Source organism: Gekko japonicus, unplaced genomic scaffold (assembly GCF_001447785.1).
Source record: "Gekko japonicus isolate JY-2015 unplaced genomic scaffold, Gekko_japonicus_V1.1 scaffold450, whole genome shotgun sequence".
In the NCBI taxonomy this organism is placed as follows: domain Eukaryota; kingdom Metazoa; phylum Chordata; class Lepidosauria; order Squamata; family Gekkonidae; genus Gekko; species Gekko japonicus.
In genome coordinates, this window is record NW_015165843.1 from 748,588 (window position 1) to 767,402 (window position 18,815).

The window sequence follows — 18,815 nt, forward strand, 5'->3', positions numbered from 1 at the left end:
GGGGGGGGGGAACGTGCAGATCTGTCCTCGCAGAGGAGGGAGAGCTTGTACCTGAATGAAACTTGGTCTTAAAGGTGCCACTGGACTGTTTTGGACCGGGGACCGGGGGGGGTGGCTCTGCAGCTTACCTGGCTGCTTCTTGCTCTGACTGAGGGCTGCTGGGAGCAGGGCAGGGCTCTTTTTGTAGAAAAAGTCCAGCAGGAACTCATTAGCATAATAGGGCACACCCAACAGCAAAACCCATTAGCATAATAGGCCACACCATGACAGCACCGCTCATTAGCACATTAGGCCACACTGCCATGTTACCAGAAGTGTGGTCATCCAGCCACACTCACCTTTCCCTTATTCTGTTTACCTTGTTTGTTGTCAAACCAGGGCTTTTTTTGTAGCAGGAACTCCTTTGCATGTTAGGCCACACACCCCTAATGTAGCCAATCCTAATGAGTTTCTGCTGTTGGGGGTGGCCTATTATGCTAATGAGCTCCTGCTGGGCGTGGCCAACTCGTGAGCCAGCCGGAGCACCGTTCCTGTGTGTTCCTGCCCAAAAAGAGCCCTGGGTGGGGCTTGTTCCATGTGCCCGCCCCCCGGGCTATTTACTGCCGGAGCTCCGCTCCTGTGTGCTCCTGCAGAAAATAACCCCTGGTCATGGTCAAAAGTAAGGTTTGTGGGGCAGGGCTTTTAATTAGGGGGGCAGGGCCCTGAAATGCGCCACTGTAGCTACGGCCCTGAGGATGATGCAGAAAGACACCCGGGTGGGGGGGGAGACAGGCTGTTTCTGGGATGTCAGGCTTCTTTGTTAAACTTAAAGGACGGCCATTCCAGACTCAACAGCTATGGTGAAAGCAGACATTACCGGGCTAGATGTATCCACATAAGGCAGCTTGATATGGTCAAGAACCTTTATACAAGCAACACAGTAATCACTAATATTCACAGAGCGTGCTCCTGACAGCTGAAGGCTTTCTTGGCGGCCCCCCAGCAGATGGAGCACAAACTTCAACAATGAAAACACAACCGGGAGCAGAGCAGAAACCGCTACCCTCTACGCCTGAGTCGGAACAGCTGAAGGATCCCCTTCCAGTTCCTCTTCCCATCTCCCTTACCCTGTTCCCCTTCCTGAAGGAGGCCGAGAATTCCTCCCGAGCGGCTACTTCCCCAGTTGCATCTTCCCCAGGCTCTTCCGGGCCATGTGGTCCTCCATAAGCTTCCTGATCTCCACAAAGGTCTTCTTCTTGGTTTCTGGGACCATCCTGTAGATGTAAGCGTAGGTGGCCATGCAGATGAAGAGCAAGACGAGAAAGCTGTAGGGCTTGATATCAACCTGCGGACAAAAGAGAGAGAAGGATAAAAGACACAAAAGGACACCACGAACGTTCATGGATCATGGGTTCTTAGAATCATAGAGTTGGAAGGGATCTCCAGGGTCATCTAGTCCAACCCCCTGCACAATGCAGGACATTCACAAATTTCCCCCTCCACACCTGCGGTGACCGCTGTTCCACACCCAGAAGATGACAAACAAAAAAAAACACTCCAGGATCTCCAGCCAAACTGGCCTGGAGAAGAATTGCTTCCTGACCCCTAAGAGGCAAACAGCATTTCTCTGGGCGTGTAAGAAAGGGCCACAAGAACTAAGCACTGAGGCGACCCCTCCTACCCTCCTGTCTCATGATCTGCCTAAGTTCACAAGATGAGCATTGGTGTTAGATGGCCATCGAGCCTCTGCTTGAAAACCTCCAAAGAAGGAGAGCCCGCCACCTCCCGAGGAAGCCTGTTCCACTGAGGAACTGCTCTCACTGTCAGGAAGTTATTATTTATTATTATTATTATTATTTATTACTTTCAGTTTATATACCGCTCGAACCCCGAAGGGTCTCTGAGCGGTATACGATTTTTAATTTCCTACCTAGGGCCACATTCACTAGGGAAGTGTTTTTGCCTACCAACACCCAGGCAGCTCTTGTTGGCTCTTTCAAGCGGGCTACAGGTGTTCTTCTTATCAGAGATGTCCTCCAAGGAGCTCATGGTAGTCGATGGGGGTGCCGATTTATGTTTTGGAAGGGGAAGGGGGGAAAAACTGAACCTAAAAGTTAGAATCCAGAACCTGACAAAGGTTAGTCAAATGTAAGAAAGGGGGCCAATATTAAAAACTTAATGAAGGAAATATATAAAAATACATGTATTTATTAATCACAAATGTTAAAATTATATAAGGGCCCAATCACACGTTATGTATAAATAACAAACAATGAAACACAAGGGCTTATAAATCTGACCTGACGCGTTTCGGCCTACATAGGCCTTCCTCAGAGGTCAATACTGAGGAACATATTGGCTATTATAAAAATATAGCACAATCATGTAAATACAAAGTAAAAATTCAATAAGGACCAGAAGCAAGTTGTTTCAAGATAAACCACCCAGGCACAGAGTAAAAAATAAATGAGGCCTCTAAAAGTGCAATCACGTGCCGTGGTTCTCAGAAATAAACTTCTGGTCCAGGAATCGCCTTCCTATGGCTGTAGAGCCAAATTGTCCTCAAGCAGAGAGCAGTCCTTATGGAATGTATATAAATACATGTATTTTTATATATTTCCTTCATTAAGTTTTTAATATTGGCCCCCTTTCTTACATTTGACTAACCTTTGTCAGGTTCTTGATCCTCACCAACACTTTGAGCAGGACCGGTATCAGGGGTGGGCACAGCTGGGTCCTTGCTTGGGGGTCCCGCCTGGCTGAGGGCTCACCCCCAATGCAAATACGGAGTTGGTATTGATTACATGGTGGGAGAAGTGCTCGGAAGCAGGGCGCCAGGGGGACAAATGCTCCGTCTCAATGGCATCAGAGGCCCCCTGGGATACGCCCATGGTTCCTACTGTTTCCTTTTGACCTGCCAGAATTCTGAGGGGTCCAGAGGCACATTCTGTTCCCTCCAGCAGAGCCACAAGCAGAAGAGGGACTTGGCCACAATCAGGAAGGAAAATGGAGGTAGGAGGACATCCGCCGTGACTGGGGTGGGCGAGAGGGCATCTGTGACCTGTGACCAAAGGCCCATAAATGCCTGTCTCTCTGTACCAGACACTGGGAGGTAGGTCCAGTCTGGGGAAGGTTACATGAAGACGAAAAGAAGAGATTGGATTTATACCCCGCCCTTCGCTACCTGAAGAAGTCTCAGAGCGGCTTACAATCTCCTTTCCCTTCCCCTCCCCACAACAGGCACCCTGTGAGGCGGGTGGGGCTGAGAGAGCTCTTTCAAGAACTGCTCGTGAGAGAACAGCTCTGAGGGAACTTGTGACTGACCCAGGGTCACACCAGCAGCTGCGTGTGCAGGAGGAGTGGGGAATCAAACCTGGTTCTCCCAGATTAGAGTCTGCACTCCTAACCACTACACCAAACTGGCTTTGAAACCAGGAATGGAGCAGGTTTTCTTTGGCCCAGACTCTCTGCAGTGCGTTGCTGGAGCCAAAGAAAGTCTGTGAGTTCAGAATGCATTAGGCAGCAAAGTCCTGCTGCAGCGACCAGTCAGGAGCAAAACAACCTCCTGGGATATATACCAGGCCTGGCCAATCCAGAGGCTTCGTACTGCCAGCAATGCTTCCTCTACTACTGTGGAGTCATGGGAGCAAAAGTTCTACTTTGTGAGCCGCTGGCATTAAAGTTGTGAGTGAGCGATTTTGGCTGCTGCATAAATCAGTTTGCTCTGGAGCCCTCCTTCCTGAGCTAAGACAGAAACGCGTGAGCCGGAGACTAAAAAACTGGGAGCTAGCTCACACTACCGCAGCTTAGAGGGAACCCTGACTGGCAGCCATCTGATGCTGCCCAGTTGCGATTCGCTTCTGAGCTGGAAGAAGACCGTGGAGGCACACCCAAGACAATCTGCAAAAAGCCAACCGTCATATGAAGAAACAGCATGTCCAAAAAGAAGTGGGTGACCCAGTGCACGATTTCGCTAGTCATGAAGGCAGAGGCCCGGGACGACTGCAGGAACATCTCTGCGACCATCACTCTGGGAATGGGACCTGGGTGAAGACCGAGGAGTCCAGGGTTTGCACGACATGCGCCACAGCCGATCCATCTGCCCTGGGCTTCTCCTTGCGCACCCCCCCCCCCAAGCACCGAGGGCAACTTACTGGGCCCGACGGAGTGTCCGATCACATAGAGAATGACAAAAGCCGTGCTAAAGTAGCACATCCAGGGAATGGTGCTCTGTTGGGAGAAAAGTGGGTCACGGTTCCATCAAGGATGAGCAAGGCCCTTGGGCAAATCTTTTTTTTAAACGCTGCAGAGGAGGGACCAGAACTAAGGGGTTAGAGCACATGGTTTTGCATGCAGAAGTCCCAGGTTCCGTCTCCCATTCCAGGGATCTCAAAGACAAGCAGGTACTGGAAAAGACCATTCTCTGCCCAAGGCCCTGGAAACCGGCTGCTGGTCCAGAGGAGACCATACTGGCCTAGTGGTCTAATTCAGGAAGGAGGAGGAGGAGGAGGAGGAGATGACGCTTGGATTTGTACCTCGCCTTTCACTACCCGAAGGAGTCTTAGAGCGGCTTACAATCTCCTTTCCTCCCCACAACAAGCACCCTGTGAGCTGCGTGGGGCTGAGAGAGCTCTCTCGGGAATTGCCCTTGGGAGAACAGCTCTGAGAGAACTTGTGACTGACCCAAGGTCACACCTTGGTGGGTCGCTGTGTTGGTCTGAAGCAGCAGAACAGAGTTCGAGTCCAGGGGCACCTTTCAGACCAACAAAGTTTGATTCTGGGTATAAGCTTTCATGTACACGCACACTTCATTAGATACGTTGAAATGGAAGTTTATTCTACTGTTTCAGACCAACACAACTGACTACTTGGGTCTGTCTATCATCCAGGGTTTTTAAAGCAAGAGATGTTCAGAGGTGGTTTGCCATTGCCTGCCTCCTTTCAGGCATGGAATGGGGCAGAGGCAGAGGAAACCCTTGCCTCTAGGTTAGAACAAGGCCTGCCATTTTGAACCACAGACCTGAAGTTCCAGGGCCATGGCTAACAGAATGCAGCTGATGCCGCAGATCCCAAAGCCGGTGAGAAGCAGCGTCCTTCGCCCCGAAGAATCGACCACAAAAATCTAGAAGATACAAAGGCAGGGAGGTGAGGGACAGAGGCCGCCATGAGACAGTGTGCTGCAGTGCTTAGACTGGGGAGCTCCGCGTTCAAATCCTTGCTTGTCCAGGAAGCTAATGGGTTGGTTTGGGGCCAATGGCCTTCCCTCAGCCTAATCCACCCTCACAGGATTCTTGCAAGAATAAAATGTTGTGTGGGAGCACAGAAGTCCCATAGCTCCTTGGAGACAGGGCTGAATGAAGGCTGATAAGTTGACAGTAATGCCACATGAAAAAAAATATTTTAGGAGTAGGGGTATGTACTGTAGCTGCAGGTATGCCTGCAAAGCTCTAGGGATTCCCCAGATCTCTGTGGTCCTTACCATAGAGTTCCAGGGAATTCCTAGAGTGCTGGGGGTGACTTCTGGGGTTTTGCTAGAAGTGACCTCATAGAATCATAGAATGTTAGAGTTGGAAGGGACCTTGCAGGTCATCTAGTCCAACCCCCTGCACTCTGCAGGAGTATACTGAAAGATAGCCCTACAACATACCCGAAAGATGGTTGTCCAGCCTCCGCTTGAAAACGTCCAGCAAAGGAGCATCCACCACCTCCCGAGGCAGACTGTTCCACTGCTCAATCACTCTTACAGTTAGGAAGTTTCTCCTGATATTTAGCCGGTATCGACTCCCTTGTAATTTCCACCCATTCGATCTAGTCTTGCAATCCGGAGCAAGAGAGAATAGATCCTCCATCTGCTACATGACAGCCCTTCAAATATTTGAAGACTGCAATCATGTCCCCTCTAAGCCTTCTCTTTCCCAGGCTAAACATACCCAATTCTTTCAGCCTTTCCTCATAAGACTTGGATTCCAACCCTCTCACCATCCTGGTTGCCCTCTTCTGGAGCTTGTCAACATCCTTCCTAAAATGAGGTGCCCAAAACTGGACACAGGACTCCAGGTGGGGCCTGACCATAGCAGAATGATGCATGCAAAACTGTATTTTCAATTGTTCTGCCCCTGAAAGCTCCTGCTTTTGCAGGGGCAGGCTGGCAGCTTTACGGCATAGGTATACCATAGACAAGCTGTTGGTCATTCCCTTTTCCCCAGGGAGCTCTGGGAATTATGGTTCTGAGGGGGGACAGGTGGGTTGGGACGTTCCTCACAAAGTGTTCCCAGCACCGAGTTTTAATTCCCAGGAAACTTTGAGGGGAGCCCCGGCAGCCACATGGGCCTTGAGAGAGATTGAAAATGGGGGAGGAAAGAGAGGCAGGAGAAGTCTACCGTTATGGTGGTGATGAAGATGACGGTCGCGCTTATCATCACAGTGATGTACCTGACGTTGTCCTCTTGTACGCCTGTAGATCGGTAGATTACCTCTGCATAATAGTGTATCTGAAATCAGACCATAGCAAGGGAAATTCTTAGCGATGCGTAGCCAAAGGCTGTTGGGAAAGGAGAGTGAAGAACATTTTGATAGCCCTTCACCTTCACTACCCGGAAGATGAAGCAGTTCATCCCAGCTTCATTCTGAAATAATCTAATCCCAAACTCAGAAATTAAGCTTCAGAGCCACCATTTTACCCCCCACACACTCCTTCCACGTGAGGCCTTGTTTTGGCTATTCACAGAACAAGAGAATCTGTGGACTCAAATGCTACCTGCTTCTGTAGTTTGTCTCTTCTACAAAAAATCTGCCTTGAGGCTTGTGGACACAGCCAGTAATCCTTGGAGAACAATCTTGAATTCACATGCGCTTAATGTATGTCAACAAATTGGAGTCCAAAACAGAAACAAACTACAAGAGCCACAATTCCCCCTAAATGGGGACTGAATCCCTGGCATGTTAGGTTTCAGTTATTTTATTTATTAATTAAAACAATATATATCCTGCCTTTTTCTGTGGCTCAAAGATGTCTTACAATAGATAATCTTTCTATATAATAATTCTGTTTTGGTAGTGGCACTCTTCTGAACATTCCACATGCTCACAAATCAGTTGGCTCCCTGATCTGTCACTCAGAAGCTGTCCCTATCTACTGGCTGCGTTGCCTGAGTCTTGCCTCCAATATTTTAAACAGTTTGCTGTTCCTCTCCCCCCAATAGCCAGTCGGAACACAGAGGTCATTTGCATATGCGGCCTGATTGGCCTTTGCCGCTAACATTCTAAACAGTGTGTTGTTGCTGTTTGGAGTCACTGAATGTGTCCTGAGGTAAAATACATATCCCAATTTTCCCTTAAACGGTCACTAGAGTTGCCAAAATACATATCCCAATCTTCCCTTAAACAGTCACTGGAGTTGCCAATCTCCCTGTGGGGCCTGGAGATCTCCCAGAAATCACCGTGTTCCCCAGCCACAGCACATAATTTCCCCTACGGAAAATTTACAATGGGTGCTTTGGGCAGTGGACTCTATGGCATTATACCCTGCTGAAGTCCCTCCACACCCCAAACCCTGTGATTTCAGATGCCAAGTGACATTAGCAGGCCAATGACAATAGCAGGTGTGATATGCAGAGAGGTAGTAGGTGGAAATAAATCAGCATTGGTAATGAGACAGGAAACCTAGGTCTTGATTCATTCCAGGAGGATGCATTGTCTTGAGCTTCATTATCAGTTGCAATTCAGCAGTCTCTCTTTCTAATCTCCCTTTGCAATTCCTTTCTAAGATAACCGCTACTTTTAGGTCAGCGACTGAATGTCCTGGAAGGTTAAAATGTCCCCCCCCCCACTGGTTTTTGAATAAGTATTTATAAGTAATTATTGCCCACTCACAATAATGAACTTGATCTAATATGTTCTGGATCTCAGCTGGGTCCACATTGCTCTGAGCTCAACTGACTAAACTCTTGGGACTTTGCTTTCCTTACTGTGTTGAGACCAGAGAGATGTTGGCCAAGCGTCATGACGAAAATGGACAGAAGTTGCCACTGCTGGCTTCTGCAAAGGACCAGCTTGCACATGGACATCTGCTTCTCTGGCTTCTCAAAGTCGTCCTCCATTCTCAGCTCTTCTATCTCATCCTCCACTTCGTCCCGCTCTCTCAGCTTCTGCAAGGCTGGGCAGGGGGAGAGGAGAGAAGGATGTGAGAGGGAGGGACTGGGGTAAGTGAGGTGCTATTAGGATACTACACACAAACTGAAAAGAGGATAGCCCAGGCCAGCCCATTCTATCAGCAGCTTGAGCTCTGCTCCTTCTGCACATTCAAAACTCTGCCAATGGTTTGTACCTTTCCTTGCTTCCTCTTCATCTCCCTTTTGTATCAGTAGATACCTGGGACTTTCAGGGAAGCGGGGCAGCAGAAAGACCTGGAATAATGCCGGGATGCAGGTGAGGAACAACAAAATCGGCCAGTCTGCGGGAGAAGAGACAGTACACAGGCGGGCAGCAATGCAAGGCAATCTGTAATGGACCAAACACAGCCTGGGAATCCCACATACCTCTCCTGGTTCCAAGGACGACATGGAGACCGAGGGCCTGGGCAACCAAGACGCCAAAGGTGATGAAGAAATGGGACACCACAATTACGCCTCCTCTCAGGTTGTGCGGGGACATCTCGCCGAGGTACATGGGGACGACACTGCAGGCGATGCCTGGTTAATCAAAGGATGATTCACAATGCGCATACAGCTGATGGCACGCTCAGAAATATCTCTGGGCATCTTCAGAGGAGGCCCAGGGGACGAGGAGGTTCACGGTTTGTCATCTGAACAAAGCCTCCTGCAGGCTTCCCCCCTGGAGACAAGTGAAACCGGTGACAGCTCACGCTTGGGCCTTCTCAGCTGCAGCTCCCATCCCAGGTGGGATGATTTGCCAGAGGAAGTCAGAAAGACCCCGTTCTCCAGTCCTTCAGCAGACTATGCTAGATACCCTGTTTCCCCGAAAGTAAGACATCCCCCCAAAATAAGACCTACTTACAGTTTTGCCTCTCGCTGAAATATAAGACATCCCCCGATAATAAGGCCCCCCGAAGCTACTGTAACTCTAAACTCTGGGCCGTAGCGGCGGGCACCACCGCGCAGCTCACTGTTGGCCGCCGCGCAACCGGAGCAGACAGGAAGTGCGAGGTCTCTTTTAATCAGAGAGCCCGCGCCGCCACCAGGACAAGCTGCCGCCTGCTGCTCGCTCTGCCCTGACGGAGTGTACCGTATTCTTCTTTATGGAAAAATAAGACATCCCCTGAAAATAAGACCTAGCGCATCTTTGGGAGCAAAAATTAATATAAGACACTGTCTTATTTTCGGGGAAACAGGGTAGAACTTTTTAGGGAGGGACCCCCCTTTTTTTTTGCCTGTTGGCTTGCTGCTATTTTATCACCTTGTTTCAGTGGTGGAAAGTGGAATCAAGTCGCAGCTGATTTATGATGACCTCTGGTGTGGTTTTCAAGGCAAGAGTCGAGCAGAGGTGGCTGTGCCCTTGCCTGCCTCTGTGCAGCAGCCCTGGTCTCCCTGGGTGGTCTCCCATCCAAGTTCTAACCAGGGCTGGCCCTGCTCAGCTTCCAAGATCTGATGAGATCCGGTAGTCTGGGCCATCTAGCTCAGAGCCCTCCGGTCTTACAAATTCTTGTTTATTAGCTATACACCTTTCATTTATTGGTTTTAAAGATTCTCCTTTCATTGTTGCCGAGTGGTTTTAAAATATCTTTGTGACCTGCCTAAAAACCTCATTGGGTTTTCAGAAAGATGGAATATAAGGGCTGTCAACAGTCCCAGGAAATGGAGGAGGAGGAGGAGGAGAAGAGGAGGAAGAGGAGGAAGAGGAGAAGATGGAGAAGAAGAAGAAGAAGAAGAAGAAGAAGAAGAAGAGGAGGAGGAGGAGGAGAGTCCCAGGAAATGGAGGAGGAGGAGGAGGAGGGGGAGGAGATTGGATTTCTACCCCACCCTTCACTTGAAGTCTCAGAGCGGCTTACAAACTCCTTTCCCTTCCCCTCCCCACAACAGGGACCCTGTGAGGTAGGCGGGGCTGAGAGAGCTCTGAGAGAACTGCTCTTGCGAGAACAGCTCTGAAAGAACTGTGGCTTGCCCAAGGTCACCCAGCAGCTGTATGTGGAGGAGTGGGGAATCAAACCTGGTCCTCCCAGATTACAGTCTGTGCGCTCCTAACCACTACATCAGAATGCCTCACGAGGCTTCCACAGAGGACCATTCTAACTCTCCCATCCCTGCTGCAGCTGTGTATGACGCTCCTGGGTGAGAATGTATGGAGATACAGACATGGCTTTTTTTTGTTTTGCCTTGTCTTGCCTCTGGCTGGAGAGGAATGGCTTAGGGGAAGGGAGGGGAAGTACTTGACGCCCAGATGATCCTCAAGCCTCTCCAGTTAAAAGGTTTCAAGGCCTCAGCCCTGCTGACAAAGGGCAGGCAATAAGGAGTTAAGGGCCTTTGTTCTCAAGGAAGTTGGTCTATATGAGCTCAGGGCTGATGGGTCTTTCCCCAGTTTAGGTATATAAATATCATTCTGGTGCCATTCCATGAGTCCGGACTGGTGCCCAGTCTGTAAACACTCACTGGAGGTGATCAATCAAGGGATGTAAGTACTAGGGGAATTGTGATTTTTCAGATTCCCGACAACTCTATTTTTCCTTGGATTGTAATTGTTCGATTCAAGTTTGGCACTTTTATCCCTGCAGTTCACCCCACCAGAGAATCCACCCACCGTTCTGGAATCAGCGCGCCTCTTTGGTAGCGGGGAACGCAGGGCGAAAGCTTCAGAACGAAGTGTTCATAATATGCTCCTCCATTCATCAGAAGTACCGCTTCTTTGGGTCATATGGGCCCCGTTTCAGTGGCCCTACTCAGGGCTGGAAGCCGTCAGCAAGGGGGAAAGAGTGCATCTGAGGTCGTGTAGATCTCTCCACTGTCCACCCATCTTGGATCATGAGACCGGGCTCCCAGGACCCTGGCTCACCTGCGGATATTCCAATGACCAAGCGTGCGAAGATGATCAGTTCGTAGCAATGCACCACTTTGGAGCAACCGAAGAGGACACCAGCGACTACGGAAAAAAAGTTATTTACCAGCAAGATGTATTTCCTGAAACGACAGTGGGAAAAAAACAGGAGCAGCAGGAGATGCAATGCTGGTGAACATATGGCCATGCAAAACGAACAGGTGTGGGACAGTGTGGGAGGAAAAACGATGGAGAAGTAAAGAGAAGAACTCTGGTCTCCGCTGCCAGCTAAGGGCCACTGGGAGATTGCACCTATTCCCCCCCAAGGGAGATTGGCCTGACCTCACTGATTATTTGGTCCAGCTATAAGTCACAAAGCCTTCTTCTTGAAGCGTTCCTTTGAGCAAAAAGGAAAAAGAGAAAGGGCATGAGGTGGGCCTAGTCTGCAACTTGTGGCCACTGAAAGATGGTCATTGGGGAAGCTGTCTGCAAAGTAATGCGGTTAGTTCGCATCCGGGGCAAAGGGTCACGAAGTTTCACCTCCCAGGAATATAAAAAGAAGAGAAGAAGACATTGGATTTAAACCCCGCCCTTCAGTCGGAGTCTCAGACTGGCTTACGATCTCCTTTCCCTTCCCCTCTACACAACAGACACCCTGTGAGGTAGGTGGGGCTGAGAGAGCTCCTTGGAAGACTGCCCTTGAGAGAACAGCTCTGAGAGAACTTGTGACTGACCCAAGGTCACACCAGCAGCTGCATGTGGAAGAGTGGGGAATCAAACCTGGCTCTCGCAGATTAGAATCTGCGCTCCTAACCACTACACCAAACTGGCTCTCAGGTCCTTCACATCATCTCCTGCCTGACCCTTTTAACCTGAGACAGCTCTGACAGAACTATGGCTTGCTCAAGGTCATCCAGCAGCTGTGTGTGGAGGAGTGGGAATCAAACCCGGTTCTCCCAGATGCATTTAACCACTACACCAAACTGGCTCTCACACCAAACTGGCAAAAAGAAGCAATGGCCTCTTTGGAAATCTAAAAGCCAGCAGTTATTCCAATTGGTCTCCTCTGCTAATCACAAGTAATGCTCCCTTTAAGCTGTGTCTTGTGAGCAAAAATCCTACTTTGTGTGCTAGTGGCATTAAAGTTGTGAGTGAGCCATTTGGCTACTGCATCAATTAGTCTGCTCTGGAGCCCTCCTTCCTGAGCTAAGACAAAAAGGTGCGAGCCAGAGGCTAAAAAATTGTGAGCTCACTCACACTCACTCATCTTAGAGGGAACATTGATCACAACCACTGTAATCCTTCTTTCTTTCATGATCCAATGACCCAGCGATCTTGGACAGAACTAAGCTTACAAACACCACCCTCTGTTTTCCTCCTTGCAGAGACAGCTGCCAGGATTGTGGCCACAGCCAAAGTAATACCAGGATCAGTATCAGCTTGCAAGGAAGGCATAGAAAGAAGGGAAGTCCTGGAAACTGTCATGGGCAGGATCCAGAGATCTCTCAAAGGGGCTAATCAGAATTTAGGAGGCCCTAGAGAAGGGATTTTTTAAAAAAAATCTGGCCTATTCGAAAAGATGACACTCAAGGACAGAGCAGATTTAAATGCAACATGAAGCACTTGCCTGTGTCGTTCTGCACACAAACACCCGTCGTCTCATTTAAACTGGGTCCTGAGCCGCTGCATGGGCTCAACAGAGATCCACACGGCCCGAGTGTGTTATGCTATCAATGCACATGTTGCTGCCGAGGTCCCAGTTTTAAGTGAGACAACGAGGTAGATAATCCACACAAGGCCAGTTGGGTCGTCATGGTGGGACGATGTTCCTCCTTCCCTTGACAAAGTCCCATCATTCTATCGGTAGGAAATTATCTTCCTGCAGTCTCGTTTTACCAACCACCAAGCGCGGCCTGGAGATTTCCTGAAATCACAACTGATCTCCAGACCACACAGACCAGTTTCCCTGGAGGAAACGGCAGGTCTGGAAGGTGGACTCTATGGCATGATACCCTGTTTGGTGTCGTGGTTAAGTAAAAAGGAAAAGGTCTCCCTTGCTCGACAGCCAGTTGAATCCGACTCTAGGGCTGCGGTGCTCATCTCCGTTTCCAAGCCGAAGAGCCCGCGCTGTCCGAAGACGTTTCCACAGTCATGTGGCCGGCACAACTAGACACCAAGGCGCACGGAACGCTGTGACCTTCCCACCGAAGTGGTACCTATTTATCTACTTGCAATTTCTTGCTTTCGAACTGCTAGGTTGGCAGGAGCTGGAACTAGAGACGGGAGCTCACTCCGTCATGCGGCACCCAGGTCTTGAACTGCTGAACTACTGACCTTCCACTCTGATCTGGGAGAACCGGGTTTGATTCCCCACTCCTCCCCTTGCAGCTGCTGGATGACCTTGGGCAAGCCATAGTTCTGTCAGAGCTGTTCTTGAAAAAGAGCCATTTCTGTCAGAGCTCTCTCAGCCCCACCTACCTCACAGTGTGTCTGTTGTGGGGAGGGGAAAGGAAGGAAGTTTGTAAGCTGCTCTGAGACTCCAAATGAAGGGTGGGGTATAAATCCAATCTCTTCTTCTTCTTCTTCTTCTGTTGAGTTCCCTCCCCCCTCTCCAAACCCCGCCTTCCTTGGGCTCCGCCTCCAAATCTCCAGGAGTTTCCGAACCCAAAGCTGGGAACCCTAGTTCAGACCCAGGAAGTTAGGGATCTAACGGGGCTCACAGTTTCCACAAACCGGCCCCAAATCACTGAATACCACTCAACAGGATATGACATGGTTGGTTTGCTAGATGTTACCGCAGAGGTGTGAGTTAGCCCCAGCCCTTTTCCCAACAGCGTCTAATGAGGCGCTCGGTCGCCCCCCTGTTAATCTCAGTACCTGCCACAATGATCCGCCAGGGGCCGAGCCCACAGGGTCCCAACCAGGCCTCCGACGGGGAAGAACGTAACCGTGAGCCCCCACAGGAACAGGAGCAGGCCTTGGTCCATGTTGATGTTATTCCTCCTGCGATACGTCTGGTTGTAAAACTCTTGCATCAACTAGGAGAGAAGAGCGGCGCTTTGGGGAGGCAGGGCCTTTCCACACGCTCAAGGAGGCAGACCCCAGGGTCGAACCCAAAGTCAGCCGGTTGGCTGCCAATCCTGGCCCCTGCTCCTCAGGGCTGGCTTACCTGAGCTGGGTAGTTGAGGACGACGAGATTGTAGCCATAATGGAAAGAAGATCCAAAGGCCGAGACCAGCGTGACCTGGGTGAGCGTCTTGGTCAGCTCCTAAGGGAAAGAGCGGCAGACAGAGGCCTGAGCATATCGAGTGAAGCCTCCGTAAATATTTACAAGATACACTTGTAATCCGAGCCACGATTAGCCTCTCCCCCAAATCTGCAGCTCCTTTGCTCTTCTTCAGGAGCTGGTGCATCATCCTGGCTGAGACAACAAGCTGCTATCTGGGAGGTTACTGGTTCGAATCTCGCCTCTGCCACTTGAGGCGAGAGGCGGGCAGCCTCCAATTTACTGTATGGCTGACCTATCTTATAGGGGCCCTGACTGGATAGCCCAGGCTGGTCCGATCTCGTTAGATTTTGGATGCTAAGCAGGATTAAAAAGGTAAAGGTTCCCTTGCTCAAAAGCCAGTCGAATCCGACTCTAGGGTTGCGGTACTAATCTCCGTTTCCAAGCCGAAGAGCCAGCGCTGTCCGAAGACGTTTCCGTGGTCATGTGGCCGGCATGACTAAACACCAAGGCGCATGGGACGCTGTGACCTTCCCACCGAAGCGGTACCTATTTATCTACTTGCAGTTTCTTGCTTTCGAACTGCGAGGTTGGCAGGAGCTGGAACTAGAGACGGGAGCTCACTCCATCATGCAGCACACTCGGGTCTCGAACTGCTGAACTACCGACCTTCCACAGCCTGCAGTTCAGCGTCTTAACCACTTGAGCCACCGCAGCAGGATTGGACCTGGTTAATTCTTGGAAGGGAAGACCACCAAGGAAGTCCGATCCCATCAGATCTTGGCAGCTTGGAAGCTAAGCAGGGTCTGCTTAGAGGCAGGCAGAGGTAAACCACCTCTGCTCATCTCTCGCCTTGAAAACCCAACAGGGTTGCCGCGATGCAGCTGCGACGTGACGACCCTTCCCCCCTCCACCTTCTGGGGCTTTTCCAACGATTACTGTGGCAATATAACATAACTGCTTTGAACGCTCTATAACTGCGATGCCAACGCAGCCTTCTCCTTCACCCCATCTTTTGTGGCTGCCTTCCTTTCCACATCCCCAGAGCAATCCTCCCGTTTCCTGTTGGATGAAGGAGGGCAAGGCTGCCTGTGCTGTGTTTTAACGGCCACTGCCAGATACTCCCATATCGGGAGATGGCCCAAATATTGGCAACCAGCCTTCACTCCAATCAGCCTTATCCATTGGGGAGGGGCCGTGGCTCAACGGCAGAACATCTACTTCGCGTGAAGGCCCCCGGTTCAATCTCCGGCATCTCCAGTTGAAAGCATCAGGCAGCCAGTGATGCGAGAGACCCCTGCCTGAGACCCGGGAGAGCGGCTGCCAGTCTGAGCAGACAATACCGACTTGGATGGACCAATGGCCTGATTCAGTACAAGGCAGCTTCATGTGTTCATATCGATTTGGATTGTCAACAATTCAGAATCATGGCAGAATGGCCACGCCTCCCAAACTCACCGGTTCCTTGGGTATGCCGTCTGCCATTCGCTTGTTTGTGGGGTGGCTCAAGGGTCAGAAACCAGGCCAAACTGTGGGAGAGCAAGAAGGGGACCTTGCCCTAAGGTAGTCGACTTTGCTTTCCTAAAAACAGAAGGGTTGTATCACCGGATCAGAATAAGGTCCATTTATTCCAGGCGCTGTCAACTAGACGCCCCCGGGAACATTCACAAGCAGGACATAAAGATAGCATGAAAACAGAACTTGCCCCCAGCAGCTGGTATTTGGAGGCATACTGCCTCTGAACATGGAGGTTCCATTTAGCCAGCTTGGTTAATAGGTGTCAATAGACAGATAGGCTCCATATATGGGTCTAACCCCATTTTACGATAGCTGGGGGTAACATTCGAGGGAGGGAAGCGCTTTAGATTTCCGATGTGCCCTTTTGAATGGGGCTGTTACTCAAGAGAAACGAAAAACTGGCTCAGAAGCGGGGGGGGGGGGGAGGAAGGCTCTCCGTTGGCACCTGCCCTACCTGTGTTTTAGAAGACGACTTCTGGGATGAACAGCCAAAATGGCTCCAAACTGTACAGATGAGGAGACAATCCAAACCAAGTTCTTTTTCTCCTTGAAGAAAATCCCTTGGAAGATTCTTGGCATTGTGACGCCCAATCAGGTGTCCGAAGATTCCGGTGGAAGCTGTTGGCAGTTAGAAGCTGAGCCGCTGTCAATCCAAATCGTCACAGTAATTAGAGCTGCGGTGGCTCAAGTGGTTAAGACGCTCAACTGCAGGCTGGAAGGTCGGTAGTTCAGCAGTTCGAGACCAGAGTGCCGTGTGATGGAGTGAGCGCCCGTCTCTGGTTCCAGCTCTTGGTAACCTAGCAGTTCGAAAGCAAGAAATGGCAAGTAGATAAATAGGTACCACTTCGGTGGGAAGGTAACAGCGTTCCGTGCGCCTTGGCGTCTAGTCATGCTGGCCACATGACCACGGAAATGTCTCCGGACAGCGCTGGCTCTGGACAGCAGTCAACATCCTGAGCAGAATATAACTGCCGTAGTCTTCAAGGGTACCCAAAAGAGAAAACCGTGATAACCTTACTAATTAACAATTCTTACAAATTCATTTTATATTTAAATGAACAGTGCCTTACATATAAAATGTGAAAAATCATAACAGCATTATAATAGAATTGCATGGAAGAGTTACAATCTTTGTTTCTTCATGAAGTTCAAAACCCTTAAAGGATTCAACAGTAGGAACTCAGTCCTTATGTGCAGAGAGTTAATCAAACGGGAAGAGTCTTCTTAGAGAGGAAAACATTTCACGCCTCATTAGTGTATCCTTTCTATTATAATGACTTGCATGCTATATGTAATGTACTGTTCATTTAAACATAAAATGAATTTGTAAGAATTGTTATTTAGTAAGGGTATCATAGGGCTGCGGTGGCTCAAGTGGTTAAGACGCTGAACTGCAGACCAAAAGGTCGGTCGTTCAGCAGTTCAAGACCCGAGTGTGCCGCATGACGGAGTGAGCTCCCGTCTCTGGCCCCAGCTCCTGCCAGCCTAGCAGTTCGAAAGCAAGAAATTGCTAGTAGATAAATAGGTATTGCTTCGGTGGGAAGGTAACAGCGTTCCGTGTGCCATGTCGTCTAGTCATGCTGGCCACATGACCACGGAAATGTCTCAGGACAGCGCAGGCTCTTCGGCTTGGAAACGGAGATGAGCACTGTAACCCTAGAGTCGGATTCGACTGGCTTTCGAGCAAGGGAAACCTTTGAATTCCTCATCCCTGTTTTTTTTTTTGCCATCAAGTCACAGCTGACTTATGGCGACTCTGTGGGGTTTTCAAGGCAAGAGATGCTCAGAGGTGGTTTGCTATTGCATTCCTCTGTGTCACAACCCTGGTATTCCTTGATGGTTTTCCACCCAAATAGTAGCCTGGGCCAACCCCTCTTAGTTCTGATGAGCCTGGGCTACCCTGGGCTATCCAGGTCAGGGCTACACCTGCTGTTACCACTTGAAAACCCCCTGGTTCAATTCCACTTCTCCCATCTGCGAACCATTTCGGTTTCCTTATTTTTGTGCTGTTTTTCTTTTTCCTTGCATTGAGTTTTTTGCATGAAATGCGTGCATCTTCCCCCCATTACGTGTAGATTTTACGTGAAAATGATGCTAGTTGTAGGCATAAATAGTATAGAAAAACTGTATAATGCTGAATACAATGCAATGCGAAAAGATAAAGAAATGAAATAGGGGGTGTTCTGCCATCTCCAAAGCTAACTGAATGAAGATTAATCTTGGATTTAAAACAGGGTTGGGGTGGCGTGGCGATCAAGAGAAGGATGAACCACACATCCCAACTCAGATTTCAACTTTGCCCTGAATTTTCACATGGCCTTCTTCTGTGAGCCACACTCAGCCTAAGTCCCCACCACCAGCATCAGGATAATAAAACTTCTCTGCTTTCCAGGGCTGCTGTAAGGATTGTATCAATAGGGTGTATATACTACATAAATCTAAATGCTGTATTTCTCTTTAAGAACATAAGAACATAAGAGACGCCAATGTTGGATCAGGCCAAAGGCCCATCCAGTCCAACACTCTGTGTCACACAGTGGCCAGAAATACCAGTGCCATCAGGAGGTCCAGCAGTGGGGCCAGGACATTAGAAGCCCTCCCACTGTTGACCCCCCCCCAAGCACCAAGAAGACAGAGCATCACTTGCCCCAGAGCCCCTAGCTATACCTTGTGGCTAATAGCCACTGATGGACCTCTGCTCCATATGCTTATCTAATTCCCTTTTGAAGCCGTCCATGCTTGTAGCACCCACCACTTCCTGTGGCAGTGAATTCCATGTGTTAATCACTCTTTGGGTGAAGAAGTACTTCCTTTTATCCGTTCTAACCCGACCGCTCTGCAGTTTCATGGAGTGCCCACGAGTTCTTGTATTGTGAGAAAGGGAGAAAAGTACCTCTTTCTTTACCTGCTCTTTCCCATGCATAATCTTATAAACCTCGATCATGTCACCCCTCAGTCGTCTTTTCTCCAAGCTAAAGAGCCCTAAGCGCTTTAACCTTTCCTCATAGGGAAAGTGTTCCAACCCTTTTATCATTCGAGTTGCCCTTTTCTGCACTTTTTCCAAAGCTATAATATCCTTTTTAAGGTGTGGTGCCCAGAACTGCAC

General features: G+C 49.6%; 1 protein-coding gene across 1 annotated transcript; it reads right to left on the bottom strand.

Annotated features, from left to right (window-relative positions):
• Positions 1 to 1,150: 1,150 nt before the first annotated feature.
• On the bottom strand, positions 1,151 to 14,205 carry LOC107110273 (solute carrier family 2, facilitated glucose transporter member 5-like). The gene is made up of 11 exons (XM_015411030.1): positions 14,135 to 14,205; positions 13,843 to 14,003; positions 10,984 to 11,070; positions 8,517 to 8,669; positions 8,306 to 8,431; positions 7,947 to 8,134; positions 6,360 to 6,470; positions 5,000 to 5,101; positions 4,134 to 4,209; positions 3,895 to 4,022; positions 1,151 to 1,324 (listed from the first exon to the last, which is right to left on the bottom strand). The coding sequence occupies exons 4-11, from the start codon at positions 8,644 to 8,646 to the stop codon at positions 1,151 to 1,153; spliced, it is 1,035 nt and encodes a 344-aa protein (XP_015266516.1). The 5' UTR covers positions 8,647 to 8,669; positions 10,984 to 11,070; positions 13,843 to 14,003; positions 14,135 to 14,205.
• Between the last annotated feature and the right edge of the window lie 4,610 nt (positions 14,206 to 18,815).

Bases quoted from the DNA above. Each gene is read 5' to 3' on its own strand.
- LOC107110273 (XM_015411030.1), bottom strand. From the start codon at position 8,646: ATGTACCTCGGCGAGATGTCCCCGCACAACCTGAGAGGAGGCGTAATT. The intron at 5,102-6,359 runs GTAGACTTCTCC...TGTATCTTCTAG, and splicing joins TCTTCATCACCACCATAACG to ATTTTTGTGGTCGATTCTTC. The intron at 4,210-4,999 runs GTCTGTGGTTCA...TTCTCCCAACAG, and splicing joins CCATGGCCCTGGAACTTCAG to AGCACCATTCCCTGGATGTG.